Source organism: Hylobates moloch, unplaced genomic scaffold, assembly GCF_009828535.3.
Source record: "Hylobates moloch isolate HMO894 unplaced genomic scaffold, HMol_V3 SCAFFOLD_1, whole genome shotgun sequence".
Lineage (NCBI taxonomy): Eukaryota > Metazoa > Chordata > Mammalia > Primates > Hylobatidae > Hylobates > Hylobates moloch.
The window spans coordinates 11489252-11508350 of NW_026652276.1; the positions used below are offsets into that span (position 1 = coordinate 11489252).

At 40.6% G+C, this 19099-nt stretch overlaps 1 protein-coding gene across 6 annotated transcripts in view; it reads right to left on the reverse strand.

The window, feature by feature from the left end:
- Positions 1–19099, reverse strand: part of LOC116810105 (nuclear body protein SP140) — a 76645-nt gene that overhangs the window by 54139 nt on the left and 3407 nt on the right. Inside the window, exons 2-9 of one of the 6 annotated variants that reach the window (XM_032753973.2) lie at positions 16723–16871; positions 11283–11460; positions 10168–10336; positions 7072–7155; positions 4749–4829; positions 3487–3579; positions 2627–2704; positions 527–676 (exon numbers count right to left, since the gene is read on the reverse strand). In XM_032753973.2, the coding sequence (XP_032609864.1) occupies positions 527–676; positions 2627–2704; positions 3487–3579; positions 4749–4829; positions 7072–7155; positions 10168–10336; positions 11283–11460; positions 16723–16781 (892 nt within the window). In that variant the 5' untranslated portion in view covers positions 16782–16871. The other 5 variants (XM_032753975.2, XM_032753977.2, XM_032753981.2 and 2 more) reach the window with 5 other exon arrangements.

The window sequence follows — 19099 nt, forward strand, 5'->3', positions numbered from 1 at the left end:
TATCCCTTTTCTATTATTTCTTTAGCTCTTATTCTAGATCCCTCTCCTATTCCAAAGGGCAGGCTTTATTTCCATGCTGTGTTTCCATGATTTCCCTTCCCTCCCATTAGCATTTTTTTTTTCCTTAAAGCGTTACATTGATCCCTGGTACACTCCTCTGGGAACCTGCAGAACTCCTTGGGCTTCTTTCTATTCTGACCCTGTGACCCGGCCCTGAACCCCCAGCTGGCCTTGCACAACCATCACCCAGTGACACATCCAGGACACTGGTGCCCACTCTTCCTTTTCTACTTTGCCTTTGCGATAATATCCTGCTTGCATTTCTGTGCTTTATTTCTCAGTCTGTAAGATAGACATTTAGCTGTTTGCATACCGATGTTAAAGATTTCGTGAGGGTAAAAGGAGCTCTTGTGCAATCCAGTCATCTGATAGAGACTGTCAGAAACTTTGCCCACCTGCTCTCCCACCCCATGTTGGCACTCTCATTTTCACCCTTGACACATGTCTCTGCTTCTTCTGTTTCTACCTCTACTTCTTGCCACTGGACTCTCTTGGTACTTCTCCTTGTGTTGGTTTCTTTTTCCGGGACTGTTCCTGCCTTCCTCGTCTCCCTCTTTCTTCCCTGGTGCTGTGCTGTGTGTCCTTGCCACATCTATCATCTCGTTGCTTTCTAGAACTAGGGATCAAAAAAGGCATCTCTGAGAGCGTATGTAATTTCCATATGATTTCACTAGATTAGTGAGCATGATGGAGATTTTAGTGAAACAAGATGACTTTTCCAAGCACAGGGCTAAGCCTTTAGGAAGGCTCAGATGAGAAAGAGTCATCAGAAAATGACAATGACTAGAAAATTTGTATATAAACCTTGAAGTAATTGCAGGAGAGGCAGACATGAAGCTGGAGCCCTGGGGGAAAAATAGATTTAATCCTTATGACCCCAAGTAGTTATTGATTTAAAGTAGAAACATAAGATAAGCCAACTTCCATTTTTGAAAGAGTTGCTTGAGTTGGAAAGAATGGATGTGAGAGGTACAAGACCAGAGGAAATATGTGAGTCTAGAGGCTGTTGCTCCAGTCCAAGAGAGAGATCTTACCAGAGTTTTTGTGTTGGGGTGGAAGGAAATGGACAGGTGAGATATGTAGAACTCACTAAAAGTCTACTGGATGGTTGATGGGGTGTTTAAGTTGAGGGAGGTGGGGAGAGTCATGAGTGGCTCCTAGGTTTCTGCTTGAAGAATGGAGTAATAGTGTTTCATCCTGAGATAGGGAACACTGGGAGAGGAGTCAGATCTGTGTCAGGAAAGATGGTATGTACTCTTGGAGGTGTCTTGTATTGAGGTTCCTGAAAAACATCCAAATGGAGAGGTCTTTCAAATATCTTCATGAACGTATTCAGGTACTCAGATGAATGAACTTAGAAGATAAATCTGGACATATGTGTTTTGAAATCATTAAGTTATAGATGGGAGAGACATGAAAGCCTCAGGGGGAGGTCGACTGCCTCTGAGGACATTACAGGTGCCATTTTGATAGCTTGGGGATACCATAATGTGAAAACTCGCTGCTAACATGTCTCATTCTTGGGCCAGAAGTTATTTCTGTCTAGTGAATCTTCCCTCCATCCCTACAATGTTCCATATTGTTCCCCATCTCTTGCAAGCAGTTTTCACTCTCTGCTAACTTTTCACTTATTCTCCTTTCTCTTTTTCTCTGTGTATAACTTTTGTGCCTCTCCTCCACTGTCTCTGTCTCGGAGCACTTTTCTTCTCTCTGTTCCTCTCATAATATTTTCTCCACCTTTTAAGTCCTGTGCCTTATTTAATAATCAAGCTTATCTCCTTTCTTCCATGGTGCTCATTTCCATGCGTCTATCTGTTCTCTCTAATTAGCTTTCTGTTCCTAATTTTTCAATCCAAAATTTAAATCTAAAAATTTAAATTTCAGTCTTTCTGTATATTCTGTCTTATTTTTCTCCTATACCATCAAAGGTATCATCTTTTGCCATTAACAAAGGGCAGGGACCCTTCCCTTTGTGAAGTTCATTTCAATAGTCTTTCACTGAGTTTTCTATATTGCAATATACTCACTATATCCATGCTCTTGGCATAACCTCGAGAAAACAAGTTGAAAATTATCTCCCCTTCCTTATAACCCAATGTGGTATTATTACCCAAATATTACCCAACATGGTAATATTTGGATCCCACAACTATTTAGGTAAAACTGGCAATCACTCAGCTCTCTCTTTATTTAATGACTCAAATTATATTTTCCTTTCTCTCTCTCTTTCCCTACGTCCTATATGCAGGAAAGCCCCAACCAGTCTGAGCTCATCCTTCTTTTGCTACTTGTGTCTCTTAAGGAAAGTAGGAAGAAGCTGGGCATAGACTGTCTGTGTCTGTATGTGGGGAGGGATGCATGGATGGATGGATGGCTGGATGGATGACCGGATGGATGGATGGATGGATGAATACACAGATGGATGGATGGATAGATGGATGGATGGATGGATGGATAGACACATGAATGAACACATGAATAGATGGGGGAATGGGAAGGGAGATGAAAGAGTAGGTGTTTTTGTATGTAGACAGAAAAATAAAGCTTTAATTTAAATCCTAATTACCTTCTGTATCATAAGGCAGTAACTTGGGCATTCCTTCTGATTCTCCTTCATCTATTTGTATAGCAAGTTCACAGGACACTGCAGAGTGAAAGAGGAACATGACAGACAATTGACAGTGACCTGGACACCTACATGGATCCATGCTGAGCTCTAATGTTCAGGTGTAGAACTGCTCCCTGGGAATAAAGGTATCTTTGCACCAAATAAGAGTGGCTCCACTTCTTCTAGCATCTTGTCAGGCCCCTTTCCCCTCTCTCTCTCTCTCTCCTTTTCTTTTTTCTCCCTCTAACCCTGTCTTTACACATTGCTGCATCTGCACCATAAACCACCTCCAGGATCTCTTTGACTTGATTTCCTCTCCCTGACTTCTACCATCTCTTTGCATTTCTGTCTCTTTCTTCCTTCATGATATTTGTTACCTCTTTGCCCCATTATATCCCTGTTCATTCTTCTAACTTTGTCACTTCTACTTTGCCTCTTCTATATACAGTATTTCATTATTCCTAAATAATCCCTGGCAAGTAAGTTTAAAATTCTCTCTCTTTTCTCAAACTCCATCCTGGTAGGATTTAGATTCCATATTCATGTAGATAAAATTGGGCCCACTTAGGCAACACCATTTTATGCCTCCAATCAGAATAATTTTTATTACTCTGTACCCTTATGCTCTCTGCCCAGGAGCCCCTCCACTAAAGGGCTTAGCCCTCCTTTACCTCTTGCCTCCCACACACCTGGGGAAAACAACCACAGGCTGAACAAAAGTGTGTTACAGGGGTGGTGGTGGAGAGAAGGAAGTGTTGTTTGCATGGAGATAGGCCAACTAATTTAATGAGATAATTGGTCATTTAAATCATAATTACCTCCCACACCTGGTAGTAGGCTGGGTGCATCTTCCACATCTCCTCCATCAGCCTTTGGGAGAGCTAATTGCTCACAAGACTCTGAAGACAAACCTGGAAATAAACGAGTCACAGTGATGAGAGCACAGACCTCAGGACATTCCTGCTGAATCCTGGTGTTCAGCACTCAGGTGAGCTTCTCCTTGCAAAAAAAACACCATTGCTCCACGGACCTCGCCTGAGCCCCGCCACAGCCTTGCTCTGCCTGTTTTCCTTCTGGTCATCTCTCTGCTACCTCCTTTCTCCTCATTTTTTGGTTGCCACATGCTCTTGCTTCTACGCCATGAAGCACTGTCCATCTCCTTCACTCCCTGGGATTCCCTCTCTTTTTCTTTTCTGTTGCTCTTCAATGACCTCCATCACATTTTCCTACTTTTCATTTTCATTTCCTACTTGTCTCCATTTCTCTTCTTCAGGATTTCTTGCATCCCGCATGGCAGATTCCCATCTTACCGTTTCTCTCTGCTTTTCCCTGCTCTGGCCACGGAAATGCTTTTGTTGAATAAGAGTCTCCTTGCACCAGGCCCTGGCCCACTGCCCTAAGAACCTGCAGGTCTCCTTGGGTCTCCTGTGTGAACTCCAACCCATGACCCTGGCTACCCTGATCTCTGCCAAACTCACATAACCATCACCGCAGTGACTCAGCAGGGATGTGGGTCATGTTCTTGCTTGACTAATTTGACCTGGTAAAAGACCTTACACCTTTCTATGCTTCTACTTCGACTTTATTTAGCTATAAAATAGAAATAAACCATCCAAATTCATAAGCTGTGGAGATAAAATGGCATCTTGTTTGCCAAAATTCTTTGAACAATAACTATGTAAGATAGTAACACAATGGAAAATATTTGACAAAAATTATCATTTAGTTTTTCGAGTAGTTGGTCTGCTGGAACATGTTTCTTTTGAAGGCCTTCTATAGTAAGGGACAAAATAATAATAGTAACAAACAATAATAGTTTTTATTCTCTAGAGAAAATAAATGGTGGGTAGGTATAATCAAGTTTTTATTATTAGTAGACATGAAAGACATCATCCTTCTCTAGCATATTTCTACTATAACATACACTTAGGAACATTTAGCAGAATTACAGGATCCAAGGACAAAATGGATCTTTTGCCTGTGGCATGTACTCAGAGTAAAACGCATTAGGAAACACCAGCTCTGAATTCCACCTCCTGACACCCTGCAGGTCAGGGAGGGCAAGTCACTCCTTCCTTACCTGGCTCACACCTTGGCGAGGAGCTCAAGGATTCCTGAGGCACTTTTACACCACTCATTTCATGACAGGTATTGCTGTTCTCTGCAGAAAGGAATGAAATCCCTCAGATGTCTTGATTTATGGTCAAGAAGGCATCAAAACAAGAAAATAAATAATGAGAAAACTAAGAAAACCTGATAAACTGGAAGGTCCCCTCTCCCCAAACAACCTGACCTGAGGATTAAGTCCTTCAGTAACCTTCACCAGAGGCTGAGAATAATTCATCCATTGTGGAGGAATCTTCCTTTCCTTATACCTTGTTCTCTTTCCCATTTTCTCACCCATGTCTTTCCATCTGTTTCTGTACATTTCCTCAATCTCTGCCTCTGTTTCTTTCTGCAGATGTTTCTTGGAGCCTCTCTTTCCTAGATGCATTTCTCTCTTCTCTGCTCCTGCAAATTTTTCTCTTGCTTTCTCTGATACTGCTCTTTCTCTCCCATCCTTGGTCTCCCAATTGTGCCTTTCTAGCTTTCTCTAAAGAAAGACCTCCCTTTGATCGTATATTCTAAGTAGGATTTAGCTGGATTGGAGAAGGGTAAATGGAGGATAGTGGGACAGGAAAACAATTCTAAATAAGGCAGCATAGAGAAAACACAGGGAAAGGCTCAGTTTGAAAGAGAGATTTAACAATTGAAATTATTGGGGGAAATTTTATTCTACCTTGAAGTAATATTTCAGGAGGCAGGTGATTAAACTGGAGAAGTAAGCAGGTGGCTCATTGTGATGCCTTTGGATGCTACTTAAAAGCCCATTTATTTAATCCTTAGTGTATTAAGGAGGTAAGTAGGAAAACGATACAATCTGATGTGCATTTTAAAATATCCCATCTAGTTGAAGTGCAAATAACACATTTGATGGAAGCAAGACTAGAGGGAGGAGATGAGCAAAGGATGTTGCCCTGAGAATCATGAGAGTGATGGAGATCTGGACCAGAGACCTGGTCTTGGTGATGCAAAGATGGACAGGCCAGGGGCAACCTGAAGATGAAATGATTACGTTGGCTGCATAACTGGCATGTATTTGAGGGCAAGGGAGGAGTCATCCATGATGACTTGACTAGGTTTCCAACTTGAAAAACCATGGGATAATAGTGATCCATTTCTGAGAGAAAGAGTCCTGCAGAGGAGTTAGATCTAACTTGAGCAATGAAGATGTTGCTTTCAGTTCTCAAAGTACCAAGTTTAAGGTTCTTGAAAAAATTCAAGTGTAGATGTCTATCTGACCCTTGAGTAAAGGTCCTCGGGCCCATGAATAAAGGTACTCTAAAGATAAGTTAGAGTGGAGATTTGTGCTTGGGAATCATTGGACTATTCTGGGAGAGACCTATTGAAATCCGAGTATGATGCAAGTGCCACTTTGATGTGGGAACAGTTCATTCTGAAAACTTACGGTTAATGGAGCCAACCCTTGTAAAGTTACTGATATCCAGGCTCTTACCTCAAACCTACACTGTCCCCGTCTGTTTCTCTGTCCCTTTTATCCACTTTTCACTCTCAAGTGATTTTACACCCTTTTTTTCTTAACTCTTTATCTACATGGTTGCCTCTGTACCTCTCCACTTTCCCCATTTCTTGGTATTTATTTTCCTCTCATCCTTCTTTTTCCATATACTTCTCTCTCCATTTTTACCTCTGACCCTTGGCAGATGTTTCGGTTTACCTTTTCTCTGCTGTGTCTTATACTTCCTCTCTTTCCATTTCTGTTTCTCCCATTTCACTTTGATCTTCTAACTGCCAACACTATATCAGTTTTGTCTCCCTGCGCAATTCTATCTTTCACGCTCTACTCTCTCTCCATATCCAAAACCCCCCTCTTGGACTGTGACCACAGTACTAGGGATCCCTAACTGGTCAACTCCGTAAGGAACATCTCTCACCTGAATCTGATATGGCTTAGGTTATTTCTGAGTTTCTCTTAATAGTTCTATGAAATTAATTAAAAATAATCCCCTTATCTCAACCTCAGAGGGTAGGATTTTTATGTTCCTTTAGAAGATGGAATCCATTCATGTAATTTGTCCTGTATTATTCTCTGTCTACCTTTCCCATTTTCTCTTTTTATATTCTCCACCAATGGAGACTCCATTTATTCAAGAGATCGGATCTCCTTTTTCATTGGTTCTCTCACACCTGTTGGCAGATAAGGGCAGGTACATGGCTGTGTGAGGGGAGGAGGACTGGAAGATAACAAAGGTCTAAGATAGGAGAGAAATACAAGATTTGCCTCTATGAAGACAAGGAAGCAAAACTTTAATAAGGGCATTGATCAGCTAAATGATAGTTACCTTGTTTACCATATGGTAGTAATCTGGGTCTATCTTCTAACTCGCTTACATTATTCATTTGGAGAGGTGAGTGTTCATGGCATACTGAGGAAAACAATGTGAAAATCACCAAACTCAGACAGTGACCAGAGGAGAGACCTCAGTGTGCTCAAGATGAACTTGATGTCCAAGCCCCAGGATCTCCCGTCCCCGAGGTCCAACAGAGCCTTGTTCCCCTTTCTTTCATTGAGATGCACATATCTTAAGTGTAAATCATTGTGAAACCAACATCCCAGTCAAGATTCAGAACACTTCCACCATCCCAGAAAATTGCTTTGTGCTTCAGACACCACTCTTCTGGTTCCTATCACCAGCAATGGCTCCTTCCTTTCTGGCACTGTACTTGTCTGTATTGTCTGTACTTGTAGTTATATAAATAAGATCATGCAGTATGTACTCTTACAACTTGCTTATTTTGCTCAACATAATGTTTTTGAGATTTATCCATGTTGCTCTATGTGATAACAGTTCATTCTTTTTGTTGTTGAATAGTATTATACTCTACAAATTAGTCATAGTTTATCTACCCTCCTGTTGATGAGCACTTGGGCTGGTTCCAGATTTTAGTTATTATGAATAAGGCTGCCATAAACATCCTTATACAAATCTTTGGATGAACGTATTTTCATTTCTCTCATGTAAATACCTAGGAGTGAAACTGCCAAGATCATAGGTTAGATTTAACTTTATAGGAAATTGCCAGGCACTTTCCCAAAGTGGTCGTTATCATTTTACATTCCTACCAGCAAGGGATGGGAGGTCCAATTGTTCCATATTCTCATCAGCACTTGGTATTGTCAGTCTTTTTAAATTTAGCCATTCTAGTGAGTGAATGATATCTCACTATGACTTTAATTTGCATTTCCCTCATGATTAATAATGTCATACACTTTATATTCTTGCTGGACATTTTATATCTCCGGTCCTGAAATGTCTGTTCAAATCGTTTGTCCATTTTTTGAATTGGTGATGTGTCCTTTTATTATTCATTTATAGGAGTTCTTCATATTTTGTGAGTACAATCCTTTGTTAGATACGTGTATTGCAAATATTTTCTCCCAGTCTACGGCTTGTTTTTTCCTTTTCTTAATGGTGACTTTGGATGCATAGTTTTTAATTTGGTGACATCTAATTTACCAAGTTTTTCTTTTATGATCCATGTTTCTTTGTGTCCTGTATAGCAAATTACTGCCTACTCACAGTTTGCAAACACACTGTCTTATGTTTTCTTTTGGCAGCTTTATACTTGTAGTCTTAAATTCTAGATTTGTGATCCAACTTGAATTATTTTTTGTGGATGTTGTGTAGTTATAAGTAGAGGTTTATTTTTTCTTTTTTCAATCTTTTTACAATTCATTCTACTTCTGCCAATTGTTCACATTTCTACTCATAGTCTGAGGCAGTGGGCAGTGGTGAGCCTCAGGTGCCTGTCACCCAAACACAGGAAGCGCCAGATACTAACATATGAGATGTGGATGCTGGGGCCAGGAGGATCCCCACAGTCCACAAACAGAATCAGAGCCCCTGAGATGTGGGCAGTAGAAGTAACATCATTCCCTTCATTGCCACAGCCTGGAACACCCTGGTTAAAATACAAATATTGACTCAAAATTTGTGCCTAGGTACAGTTGGCTTGGGATCCGTGGATTCACCCAACCTCAGATTAAAAATATGGGACAAAATTTAAAAATAATAACAGGCCAGGCATGGTGGCTCATGTCTATAATCCCAGCATTTGGGGAAGCCAAGGCAGGCAGATCACCTCAGGTCAGGGGTTCAAGACCAGCCTGGCCAACATGGCAAAACCCCGTCTCTACCAAAAATACAAAAAAATTAGCCGGGTGTGGTGGTGGGTGACTGTAATCCCAGATAATCAGGTGGCTGAGGCAGGAAAATCACTTGAACCAAGGAGGTGGAGGTTGCAGTAGCCAAGATCACACTCCAGCCTGGGTGACAGAGTGAAGTCTGTCTCAATAAATAAATAAATAAAATAACAATAAAAAAATTTAAAATAATCAAATGAAAAATACAATTTAACGACTATTTACATAGCATTTACATTGTATTAGGTATTGTAATCTAGAGATGATTTAAAGTATACTGGTGCATGTGCATAGGTTATTCACAAATACGATGCCATTTTATATAAGGGACTTAAGCCTCCAGGACTGAGGGTGGTGGGTATTCCTGAAACCAATCCCTCGTGGACACCAAAGGAGGCATGTACAGTATTTGATTTCCTCTAGACCTTTCTCTGACTTGGATGTATCATAATATGAAAACTAGATACCTCTTTTTTGAATCAAGGTATAGTATTCACAAATCAACATATCCCATTTTTCATACTGACTTCTTTTACTTTTCCCCTGTTTAAATGCCCTTTATTGCTTCTTTATTTTCCAAAAACTAAACTCCAGATTCCTTAGCACAGGGTGTCAAGCCCTCTAGAATCCACTTCAACTTCTTTCTCCGGAATCAGCTCCGAAACCCTCCCTCCCACACTCTGCAATTCAACCACGTGGTTTGGAAAGGCCCCCACCAACCCCCTTTTCTGTCTTCATAGCTTTCACATGCAGCTCCTCCTCAGTGTACCAGTATGTGCTAGGCTCTCTTCGTGACTTCTCGAGTCTTCATTTGGAGAAACAAGTTGACACAGGACTGCACTGAATGATAAATTTTCTAACACAAAGAAAATTGTTTTATCTTTGAACATATCTGCAAATATCAGAGAAGCCTTCCTCCTTTCCTATGAAAAGGCATCACTCATGTCTTCCTTCAAAAAAATGGAGACTTCAACCCCATGTTTTACAGCATCAAAATCAAGTCCTGGCTGAGCAACCATTTGCAGGATTACTTGGTTAACGTCTGTCACTCCCACTATATGTAAACTCCATAAGGACATGGGACATGTGTGTTTTTTCATCATTATATTCCCCCGGGCTTGGCATGTAATAGTCACTCAGTCAAACATTTGTCAAATATGAATGAAGAGTGAATGAATGAATCAATGAATGAAATGGGCTTGAATCCCCCAAAGCTGCTGAGAGCTATAGTTACCATTTTGGAAGCTTCTATAAATCTCGTTTAAATCAGGATAGGCCATCAGGTTAATCCTGCTGAACACTGCTTCCAGATGTGACCAGCCAAATGTCTTCTCCAGTTCACTGAGTACACAATACATCACTCTTGTCACTGGGACCAGGTTTCTAAAAGCTTCTTGAAAATGCTTAAAAATATTAAATGGAGAATTATGTAGCTAGAGATCTATGGGTTACAAAAGACTCTCAGGTTGTAGATAGAACATCTATTCTCTTGTGAAATGTTAGAATTTTGCATATATTTGGATGACTTCTTAAATGTCCTCCACCATAAAAAATACACTCTAATTTTTTGAACCTGACTCTCTGACATTGTTGTACACTTAAGGGGAGAGAGTAATTTTAAATAATAAATGTGGGTTCAAAGTTGAATGTTGTGTGTGGCTTTAGAGCCTGGTCAGGTTATTTCAGGAGTGGCCTTAACAAGGCTGTTCTGTTGTGTGGACAATAACCACTACTAGGATTGGCCTGGCCTGATGAGCTCCAGGAAACCAATCAACCAGCCCCCTACTGTGACGCCTGGCCAAAGGGCACAGAAAATTCACAAAGACAAGAAGGCTTGTCCTCAGTATCCCTAAGGGCATCCACTGCTAACATTAACTTGCATTCTAGGGCTCTAGAAATGTCCAAAGATCAAACAACGATTTGGAGAGACAGTAGCAAGCATCCGCTTCCAAATGTAACCTAACATGACACAACTTCCCTGTGAGTTTCAAAAAATCTCAGTTTCAAGTGTTTCAAATAAGTAGGCTTTGGAATGAAACGCTGCCTAGCTCACTTATTTTAATTATGACTACCATTAGTAGATTGTATACATGTACCTAGGATGACCTGCACCCATACAACATTCCCATTCTCTCTCCTGCCCCACCTCCCTCACTGTGGCCCTCCCCCAACATTTACTACAGAAGAAGGGAGGTTTTCTGTGACGCCTGCTTCTCCTGTCACCTCCTAACCTACGGGATGGTGAAGGTCCCCACTCACAGGAGGCCCTTTAGCCTGTTCATTGCATCTTGAAGTCTGGCATAATTGAGTATGGACCTGGTTTACCATCATTTGGAAATTCTTACTTACTTCATACATCTGCTCAGAGATGAAGGAGCGGTCTCGGAGGCCCATAAGAAAAGGAAATGGCCTTGTTATTGCACTTGCAATCTCCACCTTGTGTTCTCTGAAGAACCTGAAAATGGGCTCAGGGCAAACCTGCTCCTGCAGGTTCTGACCCTCTACGTTCTGGATCTCTGCGACCATCCTAAGAAACAAAGATACAACGTGGAAGTAGACATTGAGTTTCCAAGAGGTTTGTGGTGGCTAGAAGATTTTAGACATGAAGGATGGCCAACGGAGAGCCAACATGTGTAAAATAGGCATTCTTATGGGGAGATCAGAATGAATGGAATTTATTTATTTTGGGAAAAATCAAGGTGGAAAGGATGAAAACAGCGAACTTAAGAAAGATCTGTACACAGAAGTAAAAAGGCTCACCCTGTTCCAATCAAACTATTATAAAGAGACCTTCACCTGAACTCTCTAGGGAAAATATGCAGTTAAAAGATATCAACATCTTTATAGGAATTGACATGATACTGTGGTAATTAATTTTATATGCCAACTTGGAGGGTGTTTTTGGATAAGATTAACATTTAAATTGGTGAATTTGGAGTAGGGCAGATTGCCTTCCATAATGTGGGTAGGGCTTGCCCAACCAATTGAAAGCCTGAATAGAACCAAAAGACTAGTGTCCCCAAGAAAGAAAGAATCTTCTAGTAGACTGCATTCAGACTGGAGCTGCACCATCAGCTCTCCCGGGTCTCCAACCAGCAGGCCCACACTACAGATTATGGACTTGGCAGCCTTCGTAATTGCAAGAACCAATTCCTTATAACAAATCTCTTTCTCTGTATATACACATCCTGTTGGTTCTGTTGCTCTGGAGAACTTTAACTTACAGAGAAAGAAATAAAAATCTGGCTGAGATATTACAGAACCTAACACTGAACTGCAAATCTTCTTAGTTAACAACAAAGAGAGGAAATCTCAGGAGACATAAAGGAGATGTACCTCCTCCATCTGTAACTGCAGAGGGAGGGTGGCATTCTGCACATAAAATTGGTTCAAAGACTCTCATCTGGTAAGGTTTGATTAAGAATAGTCACAAGAAGGCCGGGCGCAGTGGCTCACGCCTGTAATCCCAGCACTTTGGGAGGCCGAAGCAGGGGGATCACAAGGTCAGGAGATCGAGACCATCCTGGCTAACACGGTGAAACCCTGTCTCTACTAAAAATACAAAAAATTAGCCGGGCGTGGTGGCAGGCGCCTGTAGTCCCAGCTGCTAGAGAGGCTGAGACAGGAGAATGGCGTGAACCCAGGAGGCGGAGCTTGCAGTGAGCTGAGATTGCGCCACTGCACTCCAGCCTGAGCAACAGAGAGAGACTCTGTCTCAAAAAAACAAAAACAACAAAAAAAAAAACAGTCACAAGAAAATCACTCTTTCTCTGGTCCAACATGGAGATTTGTGTGAATATGCAAAACTAGGACACATTGATCTGTCTAAACTTGGAGACCTCTGGATTTCAGACGTCAAGGCTGTGCTTGGGAAACTAATTTTTAATCACAAAAGTTTGTAGTTCTGATTCTTACTTGCTAAATTGTTCCCCTTGTTAATAGGCCTTAACAAGTTTATCTGTATTTCTAAACGGTACGAAGACTTCCAGGATTTTTTTTATCCCACCAGGAAATGGTCATTAGGACTTTCCATTCCTTAAATATGCATCAGGATAGAATAGAGGATCACTAAGATTTCCCATTCTCCAAACATGCACCATTTATCCACTGAATTCTTTTAAAAAAGAAAAAGACTTCTGGTTTAACATCGTTGATTAATGACAACTGTTTTTCTCCTCTCTCACTAGAATATCTCCTAAAATGACAGTAAAGGAATTAAAGTCACAATGATGAAGAGAAAGGAATTAGATAAGAAATTTTAACCTAAGTATGAAAGAGAGAAAGTGGTCAGAGGGGTACTCATTGCTATTGAAGGTGGACGATGCTTCCTGAGGTCAGAAAAGGATCCAGCGTGTCCTGCAGCCTCCCAGAGATGCAGTGGTGGTTGAGAAGGAGATGCAGAGATGAAAATCGAGAGATCGTTCCAAAGGCAAAATTAAAAACAGTTTGCTCTACGACACAGAACACCCACAGTCAGGCAGAAGACTGGAGGTTTCTTCTTAAGAAAAATATAAATGACTCAGAGAAAAGGGCTTTACCCTCAGGGATTTGGTATTTGCTCAGTGAAGCCCACAAGTTTGCCAGCCCATCTCATTAAATGGAGTTTCAAGTTTGCTTTTCAGCATCTTGCTGGTAAGCATGAACAGACTACAACAGACCACAGCATTTGTGGAAACCTACAACATTAAGGAGTAAAACCAAGATAAGCAAAAGGCAAAAAATTACCCTAGCAGAAATAGAGATGTTTCAGGGAACAAAAAAAGAATTTCTAAACAACAAATATTATCATACGGAAAGAGAATATATTGTATCAAAAATTCCATGCAGAAAAGAAACAACCAGAAAATAAAACAGACCTTGGAAATTCAAAATGATTGTGAAATTTTTAAAAAGTGAACTAAAATTGTTATAAGATAAAGGAGGCAGAATTTCCCAGAACATATGGGGAAAAGCCCTAAAGGGAAAAATAAGTAAATTTGAAACCCTAAATGTCTAAAACAATGATGCAAGCCTATAAACCTAGAGGTAAGAGGAAACTGCTAAAAAAAAAAACAAGTGTATACCCATCCAATTCTTGAGAATGGGTCCAAAAATTGAAATGGAAAAATGTATACATTATTCAATGATTCATGTATGAGGGCAGAATCAATATTTAGATAGACAAGGACTCAAAAAATATTTTGCTCATGCACCTTCTGTGTTGGTCACACATTTTTCAATGTTCTTTTCTTCTGGGCCAAGGTAAGATTGTACCTCCCTTGGAGCAATGGGTATCACTCTGGCAGAAGAGCTCAGAGGCAGCACCTGGTTGGGCATGCTCTCTGTTCCTCTACCACAGTGACTGTCATTTCAGATGGGGTGGCTGCTCCTCAGCCAGAGACTGAGTCCAGGATGAGGGTCCTCTGTGCAGAGGCCTGGTGACCCATTGAGATTTGGGAATTGTGTGTTCCTATAGAGCATCCTACTACATTTTTACTGACGCTGTGTGGGACGAATTATTTGATGATGTACCACAATAACAGAATCAAGAAATCAGTATCAGTAAAGCCTTATTGTAAAGGAACTGGAAGCATCACTAAAACCAGTTAAAATACTGATGTCTCAAATGTATAAATTATCTTAGAACAGTAATTCTCAAAGTGGGGTTTAGAGAACCCCTAGGATTGTGCAAGACCCTTTCAGGTGTCACCAAGTAAAACTCTTCTCATAATAACATATTATTTTCCCTTTTTCTTTCTCATTCTCTCATGAATATACAATGAAATTTTTCAGAGGCTAAATGGCCTGTGATGTCACAACGGATTGAATGCAGAAGCAGATAGGAGAGTCTAGCTGCCTTCTACTGATATTTAAAAGATGCATAAAAATGTAAAGCAATGCTAATCCTCTGGCTAATTTATTTCTATTTTGAAAAGTTTTATTATTTTTCATAAAAACACATCACTTATATTCACGGGTAATAAATTCACCACTATTATTTCTAAATGAATAAATACATATTTTAAGTGTTCAAAGTTTTAATTTCTAATATGGTAAATAGCAACAGCTATAACCCAATAAACAAAAGCCAATTCTTTGGGGTTCTCGATAATTTTTTAAAATATAAAAATATCCTGAATCCAAATATTTGAGAAGCACTGTTCTAAAAAAAGAGAATATATACTGCATATAATAAAATTATAGTAATTTCAATCTTCAACTTTAGATTCTACTTTAAAGTTTGTTTTGTTTTGTTTTGAGACGGAATCTCGCTCTGTCACCGAGGCTGGAGTGCAGTGGTGCAATATCTTGGTAAAGTTTTTTGAGTTGAGTGAGGACAAGTAAAAAGTTGAGTTAAATAACTTATTTCAAATAAAAATTCAAATGATATAGTTATAAATTTGATTCTCTCAGTTAGAGAAATACACATTAAAGAATTAATTACCCAAGTATAACAAATAGAGTCAAAATGAGGCTACAAACTTTACAAAATAATGAGAAAGAAAAACACGCTCTTTTTCTTATAGAAAATAAAGAGGCATAAAATATAAAAATAAAAAATCCATAAGCAACAAGATATTTAAAACAGATTAAGTTACCAGCTTAAATTATAAATGTTCAAAATAGAATCTAACTACAAGAGACACAACAGAGATAAAGTAACATTAAAAATGTTAACAGTCAAAAGATGGATAAGTTTCATTAAGCAAATACAAATGAGAAAGAAGGTAAAATTCTCAATACTCACATTTAAAAAGCAAGATTAAAGATTAGTATGGGAAAATCTTTCAAGGCTGTTAAAAAACATCTTACTTCCAATTCTTAGCTTTTCAAGTAGATAAAAATAAAAGAACAAAGATACACAAAATGTAAGTTTTAAAAATTGGCAAAATTGATTTTTTAATAACTCTATGTTAAACACACAAGATCATACCATGTATTTGGCCTTGCAGTAATTTCAATAAATAATAATGAAGAGAAATGGAACAGGTTACACGCTCTGGCTATAATACTATAATGAAACCAAAATTTAAAACAAAAAGAAAGTTTGTCTTAAGAAAAAAGTCTAGCTGGGTGCAGTGGCTCACGCCTGTAATCCCAAAATTATTTACTAATTTTTAGTAAAGACAGGGCTTCTCCATGGTGGTCAGGCTCATTGTCTTATATGTTTTAAAGATGATTTCCAGGCTTCTCTGACCAGATATGTAAAACATACCAGAAAAAGAATAGAAAAAGCAGAAGCAGCACTCACTCTCTACCTGCTTGCCTTTTTTGTTGGGTCTCATCTGCTTTCACTTCCTCCTACCAAGTATTCAGAGATCCTGAACTGACTCTAGGGCTAAAAGCCACATAGATGGGCTCAGAGCAGAACCGGTCCCCACTACACAGCCTGGAAAGTGTGACAACAGACAGGCATTTGGATTTTAATTCTTCTAAAAAGATCTTTTTTAGACAGAGTTGTCTTTTGGAGTGGGGATAAAGGAGGCCTGGGGGAGAAGAGAGGGTTCAGAGGTCACGGGGAATCATCCAATCCTACAGCAAAGCCTCAGAAGAGGCATGATGTTCAAACAGCTCCAGTCCCGCCATTTGCAGATGTAAGAGAATAGGAAGATGATGTGAGTCACGGCATCCTTGAGTTTCTCCAACAGCCAATCCCTGCAATTTAAAAAATCTGATTGCCTCGTTATTTATTTGTAACCTAATTCTATTGTATACCTGTAGAGTGAAGCTGGGTAGACATTAAATAACAAGTATGAATGGGAACCCTACCAGAGATGAAGGACAGATGGGAAAGGAGACGATGACCCACCTGAAGTTGAGATTGCTGTCTCCACTTGCCATCTGCCCCTGCTGGCCCTGCTGGGCCATGAGCTTGGCCTAGGATCACACCCGATTCGATTTTCACTGCCCCGTCCCTTCCTGCAGCTCTGAGGTGAAGCAGCCAACTGCCCCTCGGTGCTCAGTCGAAGAGGAAAAGAAAAGTGAAATTGCCTAACCAGCTGACGTGGGTGCACCAACTCTACAGTCCTCCCTCCACCCAATCTCCATGACGTCTCTCAGTCAAGGGAGGAGGAGCAGAGCCAGCCCCACGAGGCCACGGAAGACAGGGTCACTTGTTCCTGCCAAGGAAAGAGGGTGGAAAAGTCATTCAACTCAAGCAGATCAAAGTTGTTTTGAGGTAAGGTGGCATCATGAGGAGGAAGTAAACTCTGTATTTGTCCCTATCCCTTGCTGAGGTGGCTGAGAAGGACAAGTGAAGACCAGACATTTCAAATCTTCAGTCAGGCTCCAGGGCTGGCCATGCACCTTAGTGAGCCTGGGCTGGATGGGTTAGGCCCAGTGTTTGGACATGGGGCCAGAGAGAACTGAAATAGCATGCATTATAAAGGGGGGGAGATGCTCTTAGCACTCCATGAAAGCAACAGAGGTAAAAGACAACTCTCTCAACTCCTCCAACCAAAGGCAAGTGCTGAGGTTGGGCAGGTAAGTGAGATGCAATTCTAAGTTTTCTCAAATACGTGGGCACTTTACAACAGCGGCTGGGGTGATTGGGAAAAAAATGAGCTTCAACCATTTCATTGAAATCTTGAGGAGAGTGACATCCTTCTCATTGGATGGGGAAAGGGTTTGGAGCTGAGATTATCTAGACCTTCAAGGACAATATGATACAGGAGGATAGCTGTATTACATTTATGTTTGCACACAATTTTTCATTTATATCCAGCCCTCATTCTGTAAAGGATTTGAAACAATTTACAAAAACACACTATATCAGCATAAAGTCGAGTAATAAACAAATGGAAGTAAAGGGCAAATATAAGAAATAAAACCACAGGACTAGAAATCCAGGCAGAAAAATGGGTCAAAGACAGGGGGCTGATGAGAGCCAGGGTACGGGTAGAACCCAGGGCCAGTGACAGAACAGTAGTGAGGATTGAAAAGCCAGAGGCAAAGCGGTATTTTTGCAAAACATGTGCTCCTGAATCCTACTTTTTCTGGTTCATTACACATATGCAAGGAAATTTGCATACATAAGTTTGCAAAATATAGAGTGCAAGAAATTTCTACCCCTTCCACACTTCTGCTTTCTTTCTACCAAAGGAACAAACACCAATCTGGTTGAGACAAACTCTAGAACACTGATGAGGACACCTTTTCCAGTATCTCTCTCCGTCTCTTTTCTCTCTCTCTCTCTCTCTCTCTCTGTCCTCTCTCTCCTCTGTCTCCCTCTCTCTCCCTCTCTCTCCCTCCCTCTTTAAAACAGAAGGAATAGTATGCTGGGCTTCTGTTAGACACAGCTGTCCTCTGCTCCCAGCCTCCATGGGGCTCCAACAAGGCCTGGTACAGACTATACCGCCTGCTCCAGCATCCCCTCTCTCTCTTCTCTCTGCCCTTAGGCAGCAGGCAGACCCAGGACACCAATGAACTGGACATTTTTGAAAATGTGCCAGCTTCTTTTGCTTATAAGCACAAGGCCATTGGTGTTCCTCAGCTGACTGGTGGTAAGATTGGTACTTCAGGGGTACTGCTGCTACTAGAAAGCCCTACTTTGCAACACCATGGATTAGCCCAGGTAAGGATAGCCTGGAATTTCAGTTCTATTTCCCACTGTCTTGTTTTTCCCTATGCTCACTACAGAACCTCTCCTGGGTAAGAGATTCCTGGGCCAGGCATATGTAGGACCATCAGACCATCTCTGGTTCCCAATGTCTTCCTTTACTGCCATGTGACCAGTGGAGTCAGAAGGCTCCAGCCTGCCTCCTGGCTCTGTTCCCCCATCCAGATTTAGGCCAAGTAGGTCATAATCCCCAAAGGTAAATCAATGCTTTCATTCTACCTGGAAGATTTCTCTTCATTTTGCTAAGCATGCTAGAATCTGACACCTGGAACTGGGGAAATGAATTATATAGCGTCTTGATCACAATCCAGTGCTGTAATTTAATTTGCCAACTTACCCCTATTTGCCCACGACTCCCAAATCCCTGACTCTGAATGCTAATGGGGATGTTCACTGTTTTTATGTCCAATTATGTCAGATAACCAATCCCAGATTGATAATATTTCCTTGAATATCTCTTGCCTATAATTCAACCTCTGGTGCCCAACATTTTTATCAGTCAGGATTTGAGAGTAAAAGTAATCCAAACCGACTCTGGCTAACTCAGGCAAAAAGTCAATTTCTTAGA